Source organism: Natrix helvetica (genome assembly GCF_964273705.1).
Source record: "Natrix helvetica genome assembly, chromosome: 5".
Classification (NCBI taxonomy): Eukaryota; Metazoa; Chordata; class Lepidosauria; order Squamata; family Natricidae; genus Natrix; species Natrix helvetica.
The window spans coordinates 13,210,874-13,230,352 of NC_138551.1; the positions used below are offsets into that span (position 1 = coordinate 13,210,874).

General features: G+C 40.2%; 1 protein-coding gene across 3 annotated transcripts; it reads right to left on the minus strand.

Annotated features, from left to right (window-relative positions):
• Positions 1 to 616: 616 nt before the first annotated feature.
• Positions 617 to 18,280, minus strand: ZNF639 (zinc finger protein 639). Of its 3 annotated transcripts, none has more exons than XM_081954235.1 (5): positions 18,152 to 18,280; positions 5,104 to 5,181; positions 3,917 to 4,024; positions 2,572 to 2,703; positions 617 to 1,946 (listed from the first exon to the last, which is right to left on the minus strand). In XM_081954235.1, the coding sequence occupies exons 2-5, from the start codon at positions 5,159 to 5,161 to the stop codon at positions 796 to 798; spliced, it is 1,449 nt and encodes a 482-aa protein (XP_081810361.1). In that variant the 5' UTR covers positions 5,162 to 5,181; positions 18,152 to 18,280; the 3' UTR covers positions 617 to 795. The 3 variants fall into 3 exon arrangements, with proteins under 3 accessions (XP_081810361.1, XP_081810360.1, XP_081810362.1); XM_081954234.1 differs by lacking the exon at positions 18,152 to 18,280 and adding an exon at positions 17,537 to 17,684; XM_081954236.1 differs by lacking the exon at positions 18,152 to 18,280 and adding an exon at positions 17,266 to 17,288.
• Positions 18,281 to 19,479: the final 1,199 nt, after the last annotated feature.

A 19,479-nucleotide genomic window follows, 5' to 3' on the forward strand; every position in this document is an offset into this window, starting at 1 on the left:
GTCCCGTTTAACTCAATGGAACCTACTTCTGAACAGGTATGTCTAGTACCGTAGAGTATTATGCCGCCGATAATATTTTAGTCTAATTGGTTTTCTTGTCTCAGGGCTGATTCATACTGAATATGGGATATTTATTTTTAATAAAATAAATGGAAAAATGATATTGTGTATAGAAATATACGTGTGTTTAAATCGAGGATTCTTGCAGAAACAGAGTAATGAATCACAAAAGTAAAAATGATATGAAAGATTTTTTTTGAAGAGTATTTAAAACTCATTAGTTATATCGCTTATTTATTTGTTCATTCTCTTTTTATTTCGCTCTTTAGCTAAAACTGGTATTTCCAATACTATCATTATATAGAAATACTTGCAAATTAAAAAAAAACACCTCTTTATGGCTAGATTTAAGGTATCTGTGTATGAGAATGACATTCAAAGTCCTAGGGTTCTATAAAAAGCAAATACTAGGAAATCTGCGAGGTAGAAAGTTCATCATACGCATGAAGTAAGCTCAGATGACAGACACATGTCACGGGTCAGAGCACATATCTAAATAAGTTCTGTTTTGATTTTTAAGTAGTAATAGGAACACAAATAATACACATTTGGCTGGTTATGTTTATTTCTGTCATAGAATTTAATGCTATGTTTCCAGACAACTGTACACGTTATCTATTATGCATTAAACGTTTGATGAAATACACTATCCAGAGGCTCAGCTGCTTTTTATGCTGATGGAAACTCTGAAATGCTATTATTCCAGGACAGGTGAGAAAACTCACACAACCACAATCAAGCAGTTTCGTGTATCTGAAGATGACTCAAAAGGTCTCTTTCGTTACCAAACCTCATCAAACAATCGGTGCACTTGTGAGGCAGTTCAGCTGAATGCCTAAAGTCCAAGTGACTTCTGAGGTCTCCAATCTGTCCTGTTGAATATTCGCAATATTGGCACAAATAAATGCCTTCACTCAAGTGACTGTTTAAGTGTTTGCAATATTCCAACATGCCTGAGAAGCCTTTCCCACAGTCGTCGCAAACATGAGGGAATATTTTGGTGTGCTCTATCGCCACGTGGCGATTGACATTGGTGTGAAGCCTGCTGCGGAAGCCGCACACTTGACACACAAAGAAGTTCTTGCACTTGTCAAAGCTGATTTTGTTGACCAGGCTGTAATGGCCTTGGGGCTGCCTGCTGTTGTAGCTGTCGCTTAGCTCTATCAACCGGCCCGCATGCTCATTCACCACATGGCTGTGCAAGTCTTCGGGGTCGCTCGTTTCGTGCTCACAGAACTGGCACAGGTAGAGCTCATCGCAGCTGTGCTCCTGGAAATGGAGGTATAGCTCGCTACTGGAAGAGAACTGAACATCACACTGCTCGCACCAGTAAAGATGGTCGCTGAAGTGTGTGTCTGCTATATGCTGGCTCAGGTTTTCAATCATCACAGTTTTGTAGTCGCAATATTTGCAAACGTAGGGGTCCTCGTCATGAAGTTTCAAGTGTTCAATGAGCACCTTTTTGGAAGAGAAGGTTTCCTTGCACACGCGACAGATGTTGCCCTCAGGGCAGGTTTTATGCTTTAGAACCATGTGCTGCTTCAGGTCAGAGAAATATTTGCTGTTAAAGGTGCACCGTTCACATTTGTACAAACCGCTGCTGTTTGCTCGTAGCAGGGGCCATTTGGGCGGAATGGTGACGTTCGAAGGAGGGTTTCTGTCAAGCCCCTTGCAACTTCCAACTGGGATTTCCTCTGCTTCTTCTGCTTCAAGTTTCTCGGGGGAAACGGTCTGAGTTTCAATGTCGTGGACCTCTACAGCTTGGACTTCAGTAGTGGAGATCTCTACAGTTTGAATGTCCAAAGGCTTCTCCTCTTCTGTCAAACTGTCACTGAAGACGGGGGACTCGCACGAATCTTTAAAAACTCCGTTAGTGTTGTTTTTATCTGCAAAAGGAGCCAAGACCAAACTTACAAAGAATGGACTCTATTACATTTTTATATTTTAATGTACGGAGTACTTTTTTTAATCAAAACAACCAACACCACCAGGGGACAGATTTTAATTCTACTCTGGGGTGGGGGGGGGGAGTGCCAGATCTCCCTAAGAATAAGTAGAGGTAGGTACTGAATGCTATGATAGAAAATAAAAGCAAACTTGCAATATCATTATTTTTGTTGGAACACTATATTCTTTGCATATTTATTTTGTCAGTTCTGCTGAACTCATCTGAATTGCACCTGAATCTCAAAGAGGCGTATATTGTCCTTCATTAAGAACCTGAAGATAGCTTTCTTATATTCTGTATGTTGTTATATACAACTCTCACATGCTTTGGGAACAAGCCCAGCAGCAAAGGATTCTGATTTATAGCCCCAAACATCTGGAGGGCATGAGATGATCTACCTTTGTTCTAATGACTACAATGCATGGGTTCTTAGGCTCTAAAATTTTTAACGTTCAGAAAGGGGCTTTATTACTTGACATCTATTCCCCCCCCCTTTCTCATTTTGGCATTATTAAGAATAGGGAGAGTATATAGGAACTGACACACAATCGCCTTTCCCTTACCTTTTTTCTTAGGGTCCATCAAATGTGTCCCCGGAACATTAGATTGGATCCCACTCCACTGAGATGTCCCAGCATACGCTTGGCTGCCATCCTCCTCAGTATCTATACTAGGTGTCGTGTTATGAAATCGACCTGTGGAGAAAAAAGATTATTCTATTTAATTTAATCAATTTATATAGGCACCTATTCAGCACACAATTCAGCGCATTCCAGTGTTAGCCTCCTAATTCAATTCATACTTTTTCAGTAGCTCTACAACATGCAATTCTGAGCGTGTTTCATACTTTGTTACAAGACTCATAAACAAATAATATGGCTCCCTCCTACTTGAGTACACCGTAGTACATTTTTTAAAAAGCTAAAATTATTTCTCTGTACGGCTAGAATAACTAGATACTGAGAAAGTCTACTAAGTTATGCCTGCTTCTCATAAACTTGTCCATATTTATTATGTCATGCATGGTATGTGATGATATAACATGACCAAATGTTTTAAAACATTACTGTTTCCTTAAATATTTAAATTTCCAATGCGTATTTTAACATACCAAGCTGAACTGATAATTTGAAATCGTATCTACTCCGAGGCAGTTCTTTCAAAAATATTAAATCCTGTCAAATGTTCCTGAAGTCACCTATATCAGTAAAAGGTAGTTCTCTATAAAAATGGATTTGCCAGTTGTTGCCTTGTGCAATCATGACACATTATGATGGCTCAAGTACCCTTAATTAACCCCAACTTTTAATTCCATTATATATGTATGTGTGGGTATGTGCATAAAATTCATCAAACATATTTTCATAAATCACTCTACATTTCATGCCTTTTCATTTTATCATAAATTTTAAACGTCACACATGCAGTAAACTTTTCGTTTTCATTTGCACATATAAAAATCTCTTCTGCAGATTCTATTCAACATAAAGCCACAGTACACCACTCTCAATTCTGCATATCTTGTAACCTTTTGATAAAAAATTGGGCGAACAATCCTCGGCATATAACAAACTGATGTCCTTGTAGATTTTGCATTCCCTTTTTATCTTTTCCTTTGTACAAAATAATTGTCAAGCACAAATGCAAACAAATACTAAGCAGCATAGACATATCAAAATCAATTCTCCCATCCAGTTACACCATCTACCTCTGCAGTGTTACAATTTTTAACACATCCTGACAGCATTTAGTTATCTTTTCATAAATTTTTGTTGGTTCCCGCTACATAGTCCATAAAATAGGATATTTTGCAGAATACTATTCAAATCTTTCATAATATGTACAAGGAGACATGCAACCTGCTCAAAAATATACCTGCAAATAAATTTGCAAAATGCACATCTTTACCTCGGCTTTCAGGAACTTTTGTGTCTAGCTGTTTCATGGAACAGACACTGTAACAATGGTCAGAAAATATGCCACTATTATCTATGTATTTTGGAATTCCTGAAGAATCTAAGACAGAAAAAAAGACAAAAGCATGAACTTAAAATATCTGATGGAATATATTTCTTGAGATCGGCATCAACTTGCGAATCGGCTCCCGAAGAGCCGGGCACAGCCTCAGGGGTGAAGCAGCCATGAGGTGACCAAGCTCACGAGCAACCGCCCGGCAAACCCCCTCTCCAGCCAGGTAGAGCGCCGTTCACTAACCTAGGGGGTATCCCTAAGGCGCCAAGCCATGTGGCACTCTGCCCGCTTCCCAGCTCTCGTGGCTTGGCACATTAGGGATACCCCCTAGGTCAGTGCATGGAGCTCTGCCCTGCTGGAGAAGGGGGTTGCGTAAGCGCCTGTTCCACCTCCAGCAGGCATGCCTCCTAGCCTCAACATGTCCGGGCCTAGCTCTCCCTGCAGCAGCAGCTGTGCCGCCACCGCGCTCCGAGCATAACTTCTTCTCTGGTTCCAAACACCCAAAGTCGGCTGCCGAGTATTCCAGCAGCGGCCGCTCTAGGAGTGCTCTCTATGGTTGTGGGCTGGCTGCTGGAAGACTCTCAGTTTGCAAGGGAGCAGCCGCCCGGCAACTCCCCCCTCTGGCCAGGCAGAATGCCACTCCCCAATCTAGCAGTATCCCGAAGGCAATGTAAGCACCTCCCCCCCCCACCTGCGGCTTGGCACCTTCAGGATACCGCTATGTCTGTGAGCGGTGCTGTGCCTCGCCAGAGGAGGGGGGGTTGCAACCCCAGGGGGTTTATTTTCGGGGGTGAACTCAGCAACGCCTCGCATGCCCTGACCAATGGCTCTGTGTCACCTGTGGCTTCGCCATCCCGGAGCTAGATGATCTCCAACATACCTTCAACCTTTACATTCTAGGACACAGACATCAACATTTCTACTACAACCAGTTACTTCGTCCTGTTACTTATGCAATGTAACAATGAATTATAGACAGTCTACCCAGGATTTTAAGAATTCGTTTTTTAATTAACCAATTTCATCTCAAAAATGTAGCTTCTGGAAAGTTTAACAAACACATTCGGGGGGAAATGCAATTTACGGTAACAGAAATTGGGTAAATATAGCTACATTTGATTTACCTGAGTAGCGTGAAGGATGCAGAGTCTTCCTTTTCCTTTTCTTTGGATGCTCATTCATTTTGCTTTAATCTGAAATAACTGCAGGCAGCAATCAAAGTCAAACATTTCAGTTAATGCACTACTGGTCAACTTACAGTTATAAAGAATAAAGAGAAACATAGATGGAATCCTCGAGAGAGAAATCCAAACTCTACTCCATTGACCAACACAATTAGTCTATCTGCCCAAACACTCACAAAGTGAGTGTCTTTCAGGCAGGTTCAGTTAAAATACAGACCCAGATCTCCCAAGTACAATTGTCCTTAATTTGGGGCACCAAAAATACAGATCTGCTGAGAATTTTGCAGCTTCAATTCAAAAGACTGGAAAGCAGGTTGTTGAAGGTGGCAGTGCCAACCGATCCCTGGATGCTTTTTAACAGAATGTCTAATAAATCTAGGCTACCAATTATTTAACAGCAGCAGCGGCAACAATAACAGAAACTATTTAGAACTGAGCTCACTCCTGGTTTTCTTGGCAATGATATTTAGTAACTTGCCATTGCTCTCTTTTGGATGAATTTCAGAAGTTTCCTAATCTGGCTCTGGAATGCCCTGGAAGTCTTGTATTTAAACACAAGTAATCCTTGAGTTATGACAGTTCACTTAGTGACCGTTCGAAGTTACACGGTAACCCTGCAAGTATTGACGACATAATCCTGAAATTACGAACGTTGCAGCACCACGGCAGTCATTCATCCTTATGAACAACTGCAGAGGCACTATAACATTCACCCTGTCTATCCCCCCCCCCCCCCGCATTCCCTCAATTGCTTCCCCCTCCCATTCTGCCCTGCCGGACTCACCATGCAAAGATCTGTCTCCTCTCTGCCAAGGGTTTTTTTTTTTTTTTGAGAAATTGCACTGCCTCAAAGTGTCCCATCGGCTTGCAAACATTTTGAGCAGAAACTGGAAGCTTCTAGGCACCGTGATCTCACAGGACTTCAGGCCCCCAGAAGCTTCCAGTCTCCACGCAAAACCTTTGCAAGGTGACGGGATGCTTTGAGGCAGCAGGATTTCACTCCCTCAAAGGGTCCCACCGGCTTGAAAAATGTTTGGCGTGGAGACTGGAAGCTTCTGGGGGCTGTGAGCTTGCGTGGAATGAGAGGCTGGATAGGGAAAACCTTGCTAGATCTTCACAAGGAAAGTTATACAGTGTGGCAGGATGGGGGTGGAGGGAAGCAAATGCATGAGGTATCTCAGTGGGTCAGAGGAGGCTTTGGGTGGTCTGAAGCAGGTGGCCTACTCCATCACTAGGCCCCTCCCATGGCCTTCCCCACTCTGAGATACCTCATGTGCACTTAATGACCTACGCATTCGATTAGCGAATGCGTGGATGAAAGCTTTCTTGTTTCTTGTTCATTTTACGTGATTCATTCCAACGAATCCTCAGGTTACAAATGTAATCGGCAGGCTCCATTACATTAATAACTTGAGGACTACCTGTACCAAATACAGGTATGTGCCCTCCATGGCTAGGTGACCACACTGCAATCGCTTGGCAACCAGGCTGCATTTATGACTGTTTTCAGCATCTAGCAATCATATGAATGCGTTTTACAATAGTTTGGATTTCAATATTCATTTAACGACAGTGGATCAATGGTTGTTCACTGAATAACAGCCACAAAAAATGTAATAAGAATCGAGTTATGCAAAGAAGCAGGAAGTTCTCCAGCTGAGCAGAAATGGGGGATGTGAGCTTTGAAGAGCCTCACATGAACCCTGTCTGACAAACCAAGTCCGAGATCCTTTTTGGATCAGAACCCCCCTGGAGGGGGGGCGAAGAAGGGGCAGTGTCTCATCAGACCCAGAGGGTGGCAACAGGTCCCTCGCAGATCGGAGATTTGCCCTCTGAATCGGGAGTAGGGGCAGCAGCATGGCAACATGGCTGCACAAGAAGCTGGATTCCAGCCAAAGCAACTGAACAGGAGCATGAAGAAGAGATGAAAGACAGGTAAGAAGGTTCATTTAACCCACAGTCATAAATCAAAACTTGGAAAAGGCAAAGAATTTTGAGAGTACAAATAATATTAATAGACAGATCTGGATTTTGGCAAAAAGAAAGAAAGAGAAAATGGAGGGTTGAAACACTAGTCCCCCCCAAAAGCCATTTGTTTCAAACAATTTGGACAGAAAGAGAGAAAGCAGAGAAGTGACGAACCCACTCAAATACAAACTCTAAATTTGGTTTTGGATTTGAAATAGAAACCAAATATTCCGAGGTGATTTACTTCGTCCAAATTTCTTCTAACTAATATATCTTAAGCAACTCCAATTAATGAGAGGTGGAATGCAACAAGGGAGAAAAATCAAGGAAAAAGCACTATTTTCTCACTGATAACTGATAACCTAATCTTGCCTGTGCAGGAGATTTAATTAACCAACTGCCATAAATCAGAACTTGGAAAAGCAGGAGACGAAGCAAACATACCCGAGTTTGGCTGTACACAAGTTTGTTCCAATTAATATGTTTTGAGCAACCATAACCAACGAGAGGCAGAAGGTAGCAAGGGAAAAAATAATAATAAAATCAAGAACTGGGAAAATACGAAGTTTTTTTTTTAACAAAGATCAAGATGGCTCCAGCTTCTCTTCCATTTTCACATTAGCTAAATTTAAGGTGGACCGGAACTTTGAATTAAGACCTGTATAACTAACTGCAATTTTGGAACTGGACATTAAGGAAGAACAAAAGACTAAGATGGCTTCTGTCGCTCTTCCCCACAGCAGCTGAATTAGATAAATTTAAGGTGGACCAGAACTCTGAAATAAGAACTGTATAACTGTAACTTTGGAACTGGACATTATGGAGAGGTGGGAATTTGAAGAACTACATGAAATTATAAAAAAATATGCATAAATCATTAAAATCAAGCCTAAATAGAATTCTGAACGCAGAGAAGCAAGAATTTAAAGAAAAAGGGAAGGAAGAAGGGGGGAGGGATAATGAAGGGGTAGAAACGGTGGGAAATAAAAAGCAGACAAAAAACTTCTTTGGGTTTGGCAGTGGTATAGGGAAAACTGAAGGAGGTGGTTACCCCCCAACAAAGGGAAATATAAATGATTTTTTTGACGGTGGCTTGGGGAAAATTGAAGAGGGTGGACGTGTCAAAACAAAGAAAAGGGAGAAATCAGGAATAGAGAAGTGGAACAAAAGACTTACTAGGAAAAAATCAGACAACTAGAAATTGTTATATGGGGAAATATAAAGCTGAGATAAAAGGTTTACTCCTAAATATGACAATAAAATTGTGTTGCTAACTGATTGAATATAATGGAAAGATAATCAAATAAAGGTTAAAATATATGGAATATGGACAAATATGAAACTGATATGGGGAGATTGTAAAGCAGAGGTTTGTGATTCAGTATTATACATGGTAATTAAACTGAGTTGCTAATTGATTGAATATGACAATGGAAGGACAATTAAGTATGGGTTAAAATATACGAAACATGGACATGTATAGAACTTCTAAGATGAGGAACAAAGTGAGATGCGTACTGCTTGCTATTCTATATAGTAGCTTAAGGGAATTATAATGAATATTGAACAGCAAGGATTGTTATTTATAGACAATTAAGGGTAACCTAAACCAAGATGTGGAATAATGGAGAGGGAACATGAAATATACTTACAATGGGAAACTATTGAGATTTAAAGACAGAATCACAAATTGGGGGCATGTAAGGATGCATAACTATATAAATATAATGATGAGAATAGCTGGGAATTGTAACCAGATCTACATCTCAGCCAAAATTAGGCTGGGTGTGTGTGTTTAAAAGTACAATTACTATATATGTATACTTTTTTTCTCTCGCTCTCTTAAAAAAAGGAGGAGGAAGATATGTTAAGACTAAATATGTATATTGAAAAGGAATTATAAATACCATCAACATAAAATGGAGCTTGCTCAGAAGCTGAAATACACCAAGTAAATGAGATGAGAGTGTGAAGTAGAGAGGTAAGGGAAGAAGAGAGGGATAGGAGGGCGGAGGGGGAGGAAGAGAAGGATAGAAAGGAGTGGAAAGGGGAGAGAGGAGAAGGAGAGAGGAAGGGGGAGTAGAGAAGGACGACAGAGGGAAGAAAGGAGGTAGGGAGGAGGAGAGAGGGAGAAGTGTCAAATATGGTGTATAGAGAGCAGAAGAGCCAAGAATTGTTTTTGGGACTTGATGGTAAGAGGAATTGATATAAACATTTAATAATAAAGTACGATGTTGGCTCGGTAATAATATACATGTGGGTTATATGTTATGAAAATAAAAAAATAACTATATATAAAAAAGAATCGAGTTATGCAACAGACCCATTTTACAACTGTGATGGGCAGGCTCCATTGTGGTCATAATTTGAGGACTACCTGTAAAGAGCAAATGGGGCTTTGATCTCATGATTGTGGCCACCTTTTTCTGGAAACCCGTTGCTGCCAAAATAGATACTCAAACATATCTTTTAAGTTTTATTTACATGCCAATTTAGATACAAGAATGTTCTCTGTACTTTGCTTCCTTGTCTGTCAGAGCAGCCACTGTATAATTATTTCACTGATGGAAGATAGTATCACTTTAGATTGGCCGTATTATTTAACAAATTATTTACAGAGGGTTTTTTTTAGGATATAAATTGCCCGTTATTAAATGTAGATGCCCAAAGGCCTGAGGCATTAGAAATGACATTCAATAATTTCTCAAAGACGTTCACAAATGCATTTCAATTTAATATTACCACACAGCCACAGGAGCCTCAGGTCAGAAAGTCCAAGAAGTACGATGAAAAAGATGAGACAATATTTGCTCAGGGTGATTCTTTTCTGTCAGTTTCAATGCATAATTCATAAGTGTGATCCTGATATGACAGAATCCAGCTAGACTGTTCTCAATTCTCACCAGCCAATTTATTTTAGTATTGTATATTATTTATAAAATAAATTGTTCTTGATTTAATATCACTTTTAAACAAAAACTGCCCCCTTCTAGCCCAAATCTGGCAATTTCAGTAAACGTACAGAGAATGTTCAGACATTCAAACTCATTGGTAAGACTCTGATTCCTGGGGATCTATAAACAAAATGACAGATCCTGTTTAAATGTGGCTGGAGGCTGCCTATGTGGCTTAGAAAACTATAGCCTAAAAGCATGCACCTGGGAAAAAGCACGATCAGAAACAAAATGACCCATTCTTCTCAGGTAAGCTAGTGAGAGGCACTATTTAAGAGATGTGAGTGAAAAAGGATTATGAAGTTATTTCTCCGTAACTTTAAAAAAAAACAACCCACATAATGCTTCTCTATCCACACTACAAAATGTTGAATGAAAGAGAACACTATACAAAAAATTTTCCCAACTGAATGGAAGTACACTTGTGATGGTATTTTATCTACAAGTGGAATTTAAAACCCAGCAGGAATAAACAGTAGGTCTCTGTCTTGGTTCTCTATTGTTGAAGAAACTCCTTTTTTCAGAGGCTTTAGATTATTGACAAGCTTTGACAGCTAGCTGAAATTTGTCATTATCACCAATGCAACTCCCTGTTCTAAGGACTGATCAACAAAGCTTTCATTGTGATGTAAAGTGAAGCTCTGTAGTTTAGGGGCCAATGGGAATAAAGGGTCAGCCTTTTCTTGAAATTGGAGGGAGTGTATTCATTGTAGTTTTTGTTAACTTCTATGGAGGTTTACCAAAATATAAGCATCTTCTCTAAGAATTATACGACTTTTGGCTGTCGCTGTTTTGAATAACTCATTTTTTCGAGTTAGTTAATCATTCTTTGATGTTCAAGAATAATATTGTGGGCAGAATGAAATGATCAGAAAGAAAATTTGTCCGAGTATTTTCCTCTAACTATAATGAATCCTTTGCAATATGATTTTTTCAGGTTAGATTTTCATTTAACCGTTTGCATCTCCAAATCTGTAAAATAAAAATATGAAAGAACATTCAAGTTGCTAAATAGAAATTTCTTTTAAAAATATTTTTATTCAAAAAATTAAAAAGAAAAAATTCTAAAAGAAAAAGAATCAACAAAAACAAAAGTAGCCAAGAACATTAAAAAAAGTAAAAAGGACAAAAAACCCAAAAAACATCTGTTATTCATCCTAGTTGAGCACTGACAAATCTATTGCAATAGCTCCCCCCTTGCAAAACAGGTCCAAAATTTATAAATTTCTACATCTCTCTGCAACCTAACTGACCTGTCATATATTATATATATATCTGAAAAACAATAGCAAAGTAAAGTAGACTCTGTTAACAGTCTACCATTGTAATTTACTCAGAGTACAACAGTTTCTTATTTATCACAAATCACCCGTCATTATTGCTAATCTGTCCGGGATCAAATACTGTACCCTCATTTGGCTCTTAATAATGAAACCTTTCCTTAGGTTTTTAATTTGAAACTTTCCCAATAATTTCTTCTCATTTCCATAATTCATAAGTCTCTGTTGTAAATATCTCTGCAACATTCCTGTTTGAAAAATTATCCTTAAAAACACATTCCTCTTGCCAAGGAAGTCCAGTCCATTGTTCATCAATTCCATTATCTCAGAATTTCTTGCATTCATATTCCTTCCAATCTCTTCTGGCATATCTATATTTTTCAAACCAAGTGCTTTCTTCTTCACATCTGACAGCAACATATCAGCTTCCAATTCATCAAGTTGCAAATCAAATCCTCAATGCCTCAGCCAGAGTTGTTTTGAAAGTTGACACCATTATTATTTCCTGCTTTAGGATATGGTCTTGACTGTGGTTCATTGTTGACCCAGCAAATTTTTTGCTTATATTTTCAAATGAAACGGTTGGAAAGCATTCTTTTTTCAAATGCTTCCCAGAAAATTATGGTCTTTTAGAGACATTTGAGAAACACACTGTTCTTTCCAAGGACATGAGAAACAGATAAGTTGCAAACCAGCATCCACAAATAAAAGTTGATAAGGTTCTGATTGTTCCTCTCCAAGAATTGCAGTCTTCAAGATCCTCTCCTCTGTAAATGCATGGCTGTCCGAAGGGCATGTTGGGTATTTCCTAGTCTCCACTTCCAAAACACAGGGAGCGTAGCCACCAAATAACCAACTTTGGCAGCAAAATCAGCTGTTCATTGGTGGGAGGGGGGGAAAAATCACCCACTTCCCGCCATCTTGAGGGAAGTGCACTAAATAGAATTTCTGAATATTAGAAAAAGAAATAACATCAAAGGATTGAGAACTACAAATTGTCCAAAATTAAAAATAGGGATGTTATTTAACTCTGGAATGGAATATATTATGCTTGTATAATATATATTATTATATATTTTATATATTATATATTATTCTTGTATAAACATGGACAAATAATTCTTTTAATAGAAAAGAATATTTATAGATCAGGGTTGAACTGTGGAGTCCTTGGTGTTCTCTGAGCTTGGTTGTTTGCTTGTAGACATTTCATTACCAACAAGGTAACATCACCAGGGCTAGTGAGTGTGGGATTTGCTCCCTGTTTGTATTATAATATAATGCCAGTCTTGGTGATGGTGTGATTTTCTCCTTGGTAGCTCCTTGATTTAGGTCCACAGAAAAACCTCTCTCCACAGAACTGGTTCTTGGTGCCCAAAAGGTTGGGGGCCACTCTTAAATAATATGTTTTAGTGGGACTCCCTCCAAAGAATATTGAGAGAAATCCCACCCACTCATATTTATACATCTCACAAAGATGGTGGAGACTAATGCATAAACAATACATTATGTAAACATACATATTCATAGGAATTGGATCTATGTTACTACAAGTAATGGAACTCAGGCCACTTTCTGCCCTGTTTTCCTTTAGAAACCAAAAAGCAGGACAATAAAGCAATAAAATAGGGCAGGAAACATATTCCATAAATAAAGAGTAGAAGGAAATTTGGGAATGCCAGCTACCAAAAGAAAAACATTTCCCATTGCAAATCTAAGGGATTATCCTAAAAGTTATCAAACTCTAGCCTTATATATATCAACATCATTTAATCAAATTCTTCTCATCTAAGAACTGATTTTCCCACACTCAACATGGTGTTCAGATCAAACTAATTTGGCTTTTTGATTTGTGATTGGCATGCTATTATGGCAGTTATTTTATAATTGGACATGTCCCTCCAACATAAACATAAAGTAAAAGAGTTATCTATCACTAAATTGAAGGATGAAATTTACAAATATATCTATGTATATGTGTGAACATAATGTATTTCCTAAGAAACTGAATTTATTTTAAGAAATCTTAAAGGGTTTCTAATTCCTGGTTCACAAAATAGAAGTGTTCCCAAGGCACTGAAATATCTTGAAGGAAATTCACTAAAAACAATACCCTGAACTGTGCAGTATACAAGGCAATCTTCAAAAAGATCAAGGGTAATCTATGCGCAGGCAGATGTTTTTCAAAGGGAGAATTATGCTTGGTTAAGCACCTGTTAAGCCCCTCATAAGAGCTATGAGAACGGTCAATGACAAAAGTCCTTGAAGTTTGTATCTTGCCCTGCCATCAAGTCACTAGGTGGCAAACCTTTTATTGGCGTAATGGGGATTTGTGTACAATGAAACTAGCAGAGGTGTTAAAGAGGCTAAGAAGGGATTGGTTTCCTCATGAACCTTTGAACTACATTCTATTATAGAGATGGGGTTCATAGAAGCTGTAGTCATAATGCCATCAAGCTATTTAGGCATGAGTTTTCAAGATATGGAAAAAATAACAACAAAAGCCTATAAAGAACCTGAACATTCTAAAATCTATATACTGCTAAATCTCTCATATTTAGCATGTTTCATCATTTGTAACCTTCAATTGAGCAAAAAGATGCATTATAGGGCAACAATGTTTGAATCGTGAACCTCAGGTGGGGTCACTTTTAAAGAATGCATCCAAAAACCGGGACACAGGACTCTTCTGAGATTGAAATTTGGCAAGGTTATAGCCACTTCAGGACTGCCAAGCCCATCTGTGGTCATGTGATTGACATTTCAAATTCTCTCTGCCAGCTGTCCTTAAGTTAAGTCAACTGGGGATCTGGCAGGAAGTTCCCTGCACTCCCAGTGCATTTTTGCCCATCCAGGGGTATTTTGTTTCTCTGTTTAGGCAAAGAAATATATTTGAAACAATGATCCAATGGGTTGAGATTATCTTGACTATATCAATGGTAAATATTACGATGAGAAAAAGCACTTAGGAATGGGAAGAAGTATTGCTGTTCATGCTTTTCTCACTTTCAGATATTGCCTGCAAAGTTTCCAATTTATCTTCTTAACTGCACTGCTCAAGTTTTTAGACCTTGGATGCTGACCTCGATAATAGAGACAACTCTTGCACAGGAAGAGAGCACAGACAAACCACTCTCAAGTATGCATCTCTGTTTCCAAATGAATAACCTTCGGCTGAGTTCAAAAATTTCTGCATTTGCCAAAGACAATTCCCATCACCGCAATATCTTAGGGATCCTGGTCTGTCAAATTTCCACTAATTTGGGTGGTGGGTTGGATTATATATGAGGCTATATAGATCAGCTGGAAGTCAGAAGGAAACCTGCATCTAAAAATACCCAAGTCATGTCGAGTGAAACGTCAATGCTTTTCCTTTTATGCCAACAGGGTGTGTATGTGTGTCAGGCCTGCAGTTTTCTTTTGGATCTTTAGCCTGCCACACTTTCAATGATTCTACTATATCTTTTTCTATTGTGGGAAAATGGGAGGGGGGTTGTACAGAGTTACCTACTGTGTAGCCAAAATAAAATTCATTCTAGAAAGTCAAGGTCATCCTTTCTCTCTGCACCTGACCAGAACTGGATGGGTACAACTGCCAGCATGGCAGTGGAAGATTGGACCATGTGATGGAATTGTGGGTGCGGGGCAAGATCTTGAACTTTCAAGAAGGTGGGGAAAACCAGAAAGCTTTCTGATTCGGGTTTTCCCAAATGTGCCAACATGGCTCTCTTAATAAATTGGTACATTGCCTTGAACTCTGATTCACTTTCGGATGTTATTTGGAACCCTGACAGTGAGTGTGTGTGTGTGTGTGTGTGTGTGTGTACCATCTGATCTGTAAATGACACAGGAATACTGTATAAAAGTGGTGCAGATGACCTGCCCTTTACATAAAACATGAAGAAAGAAACGTAACAATAAATGTTCCTCAAAGAGATGGATTGAATTTTGATTTGTTTTCATGTAGTGGGATCTAGGAAGCATGCATTTTCCATAGCCGACCTGCTGTGGAACACCCTTCCCCCTTGAATACTAGCAAGCTTTCACTCCCAAATACATACATACATACCTCTGGGATTCCATAGCTCAGCCATTTCAAATCCATCGTCTGCATGTGGCCCTGGACAGCTAGAAATGTGGCCCCACAATCTTGTAAACTTTGAATATTATATAGTATAGTTATATACATTAACCATATTATATATTTTATATGTGTCCCAAGAAAATTGCTGGTTACTCAATGTGGCCTAGGCAAGGTGAAAGGTTGGGCACCCATGACATACCGTAAATGAATGTGATGTATATGATGGATTAGGTGCTTGGTTTTTCGTGATATATTTCTTGGCATTTTATTGTTTTTGATTTTATCACTAAAGTTAGCTATAGTAACCCCAGGTTGTAGGTACTGTACTGTAAGATGGGGCAGTCATATAAATATTTTAAATTAAATGAATAGCCATAAATAAAGATTGTGTGCTTTGATCCACAATCTAACCTTCTCTGCCAAAAATTCTCAGGTTGAAGAGAAGAATGGAGTTATTTTAGAACAGAGGAAGAGAGCAATCTTTCCTATCAATACATTTATATCCGATATATACGCTGACTGGATTCACACAATATGCTTAAACTGGTTACATTTTTCTGAATTCCCACATTACAATGAATCATAAGCTAACGAAAGGGGCCTTGGTTTATACATCATATTAAAACAATACTCTTCCCACCCTGCAATAAAACTTAAATTTTGCTTGGTATTCACATACAACCACTGTCTTTAACTTTAATTTATGGACCACAGAAAAAATAGCCATGCAGAATCTGGGGAAGGAAGGTGGTGCTCTAAGTGGAAAATAGATTTCAAATATTTCAGCAAATAAAACGTTTAGAGCAAGGAAGGCCATTACCATTTAAAAAGATTTGATGTGTTACAAAGATGGCTTCTTTGAATGAGGAAAGTTTGAACTGGCACCACACATTTTTACAACACCAAGGCGCTACCATCATCTGCCTCTGGTGAGGTAAACCATATTTACCCAAGATAGAGAGAGGAAGGCAGTGGAAAGGGGCATTCATTTTTGCAGACTTATTTCAAAGACAAGAGAAATAAGAGGGATCTACTAACAATCCCCAAAAATCTCCTTGCTGGCGCATTTTCAAATGGGGAGAAGCGCAAGAAGGGAAAGCAGTTAAACCACTCCCATTTTAATTTTACTTTTTAAAATAAAAAAACCCTCTTTTTTTTAGCAAGCTCAAGTTATCATTAAAAAAAAACCGGCAGAATATATAGAGATATGTCCCAACCGTTGCAGAGATGATGCAAAGAAGACCATAGAGTTCAAGGACATTTTCGAATTGGAAGAAATGCAAGAAGGGAAAGCAGTTAAACCACTGCCTAGTATTTATTATTATTATTATTATTATTATTATTATTATTATTATTATTATTATTGTTGTTGTTGTTGTTGTTGTTGTTGTTGTTGTTGTTTCAAAAAGCCCCCCTTTTGTAGCAAGCTTAAGTTATCATTAAACAAATTTTTTTGGCAGAAACGATAAGAGGTATGTCCCAACCGTTGCAGAGATGATGCAAAGATCATACACCATATTCTTATAGGAAGGACGAATGATTCCCCTCCCCCTTTAAAAAATCTCCAAATCCAGCCTCCTCCATCAACTCAGACCTCTACCCCCCGCCCCCGAAAAAACAACAACCCTCAATCTGGTTTCTGCTCGGATTGCATCGTATTTCGGACCCGAGATTCCTTTATGGGGAAATGAGAATGGGAAATCCAAGGCGACCCGATGCCTGGCGGGCGGGAAGAAGAAGAGACTTCCCATTAAACCACCTAGGGTTGATTAAAACGAAAAGGCGGCGCAAACGGTTCGCGCGGGTGGCATTTAACCTTGGAGAGCGGGGAAAGCGTGGGGGAACAGCCGCCACGATCCTGAGCGGAGAAGGCTCGCCGCCCTTTCCGAGGAGACCGAGAAGGCATGACGCCCCCTGCCGCGAAGACCACCCCCAAGCGGTCGGGGGCTCCCTGCAAGACGAGTCGGGCGTTCCGAGCTCCTGGGAAGGGGAAATCCATGAGGGGAGGGGAAACAAATTCTCTCCGCCGGTCCGGCCTTGAGGCGCCCCCCACCCCCGGGACACACGAGCGGCGCGGCCAGACTCACCTCAAAAGAGAAGGCCGCAAGCGTCGCCTCACGCACCGCCGGAACCACGGGAGACCGGCGGGGAGCGCGCGCCAGGAACCTGGCGAACGCGAGGGAACGGCTTGGCCCCGCCCCGGCCCCGCCTCTGTGGGAAAGGCGGGCGCGCGCGCGGCAATACGCAGGCGCGCTGCCGTCCGTCTCTCGCGCCAGATCTCCTCGACCTGGGTCAGACATGAGGTTAACCGAATAGCAAGAGTTGGAAGGGAGTCTTAACACCCCCAACCCCCGCCCAAGCAGGACACCCTACCCACGCCATTTTTGACAGATGGCAGTCCAATCTCTTCTTGAAAGTCTCCAGTGGTACCAAATGTTAATCCAAATAGAGTTTGTTAAATCCTTCGGTGACCAATCCGCTTTTCTTCTTTTAGCATTTATAGCAGGGGTCCCCAAACTTGGCAACTTTAAGACTGGACTTCAGCTCCCAGAATTCTCCAGCCAGCTAGGCTGGTGTAGGAAGTTAGCAAACAACCCCTCCTGGAAAAATGAAATATCCTGGGAAATATGGAAAAGTCAGAATATTATATTTCCCTGGATCAGAAATGGAGAAACATGTTTTTAGGCAGGAAAGAGACTCACTCTTAATAGCCCCCACCTTTCTCAATGGGCCATTTTAAAAGGCTGAGCTAGTCTACATAGCAAAGATAGGATTAGCCTTCTACAGAAACACCACATGGCATCTGGGAGCTGAACCAAGCTTGGAACTCAAAAAGGCACACAACCTACAAAGTTAGCTGAGATACCCCCCCCCCCACCGGAGTATGACAACCAATCAGAATACATTTCTTACAAAGGAACAGGAAACAGAGAGGTGGGGCCGAACAGAATATTAAAAATCCAGCAAGCCCCTTCTTTTCTCTCTCTCTCTTCTTCACCCAACATCTGGAATGCATGAGATCACCATTTCCCCCCGGACCTCAAGCCACATGGCCCTGTCCACCATTAAACCATCTTTCCAAGCAGCTTCCAAGCAGTGTCTTTTCCCCCACTTGGAGCTGAATCCAGGAGGACATTTCTTCTAACACTGGCTGGAGAACTCTCGGAGTTGAAGTCCACAAGTCATAAAGTTGCCAAGTTTGAAGACCTCTGATTTATAGTATCCAAATAATCAAACAACGAATATATCTTATTTCGGGTCTCTTTTGGCTCTGCGCTTATCCGCTGATGTTTCAGGAGGGGGGGTGGAAGCTCGACAATGCCCCCCCTTCTTTTTTAGCCTCACTGTTGATCCATCTTTTATAGAAAGGGGCATTTTTGACAGAAGTTTAAAAAAAAATCAGAAATTTCTCACCCAGCCATCACACTGTTCTTCAATTGTCAGTCCTTCCTCATTCTCTCCTTTCGGGCTGCCACAGCCTTGCACGGCATGAGCAAGCAAACATGTAAAATATCGAAATACGAGGAAAATAAAGGATGTTTTTCACTTTCTTTCACTTCTTCTTCTTCTTGAGTTGCTTTAGTAGCAAGGTATGTTTTTAAGGGGTGCAAAAGAAAGCTTGCCCAAAGGAAAAACTTTTGCTTAGTACCCTTGGAAGATTTTGTATTCTCAGTAGTGGATAATAAAGCAGAATAGCCAATAATGCAGAATCTGTGGTCTCCAGAACTCTTTAGAGCAGTGTTTGCTGGGGAAATCTGGGGAGTTGGAAGTCCACACGTTTTGAAGTTGCTGTGGTTGAGAAACACTGCTTTAGAACATCTGGGGAGAGTGAAGCAGTGTAACAGGTTGCCACACTGCTAGAAGCAATAGAACAGGGGTGGCGAACACGCGGCTCTCGAGCCGCATGCGGCTCCCGGCCAAAATGAATGCGGCTCTTTGCCTCTTATCATTATTTTGTATACTGTGGCTCTTTGCCAAGTTTGGATTTTGTCCCTTTCGGCGCTAAACCCGGATCGCGCGCTCCCTTTCG

Coding starts and splice junctions, on each gene's coding strand:
- ZNF639 (XM_081954235.1), bottom strand. CDS start 5,161: ATGAATGAGCATCCAAAGAAAAGGAAAAGGAAGACTCTGCATCCTTCA. Junction 4,025..5,103: donor GCATCCTTCACGCTACTCAG/GTAAATCAAATG, acceptor TTTCTGTCTTAG/ATTCTTCAGGAATTCCAAAA. Junction 2,704..3,916: donor AAAAGTTCCTGAAAGCCGAG/GTAAAGATGTGC, acceptor TTTTCTCCACAG/GTCGATTTCATAACACGACA.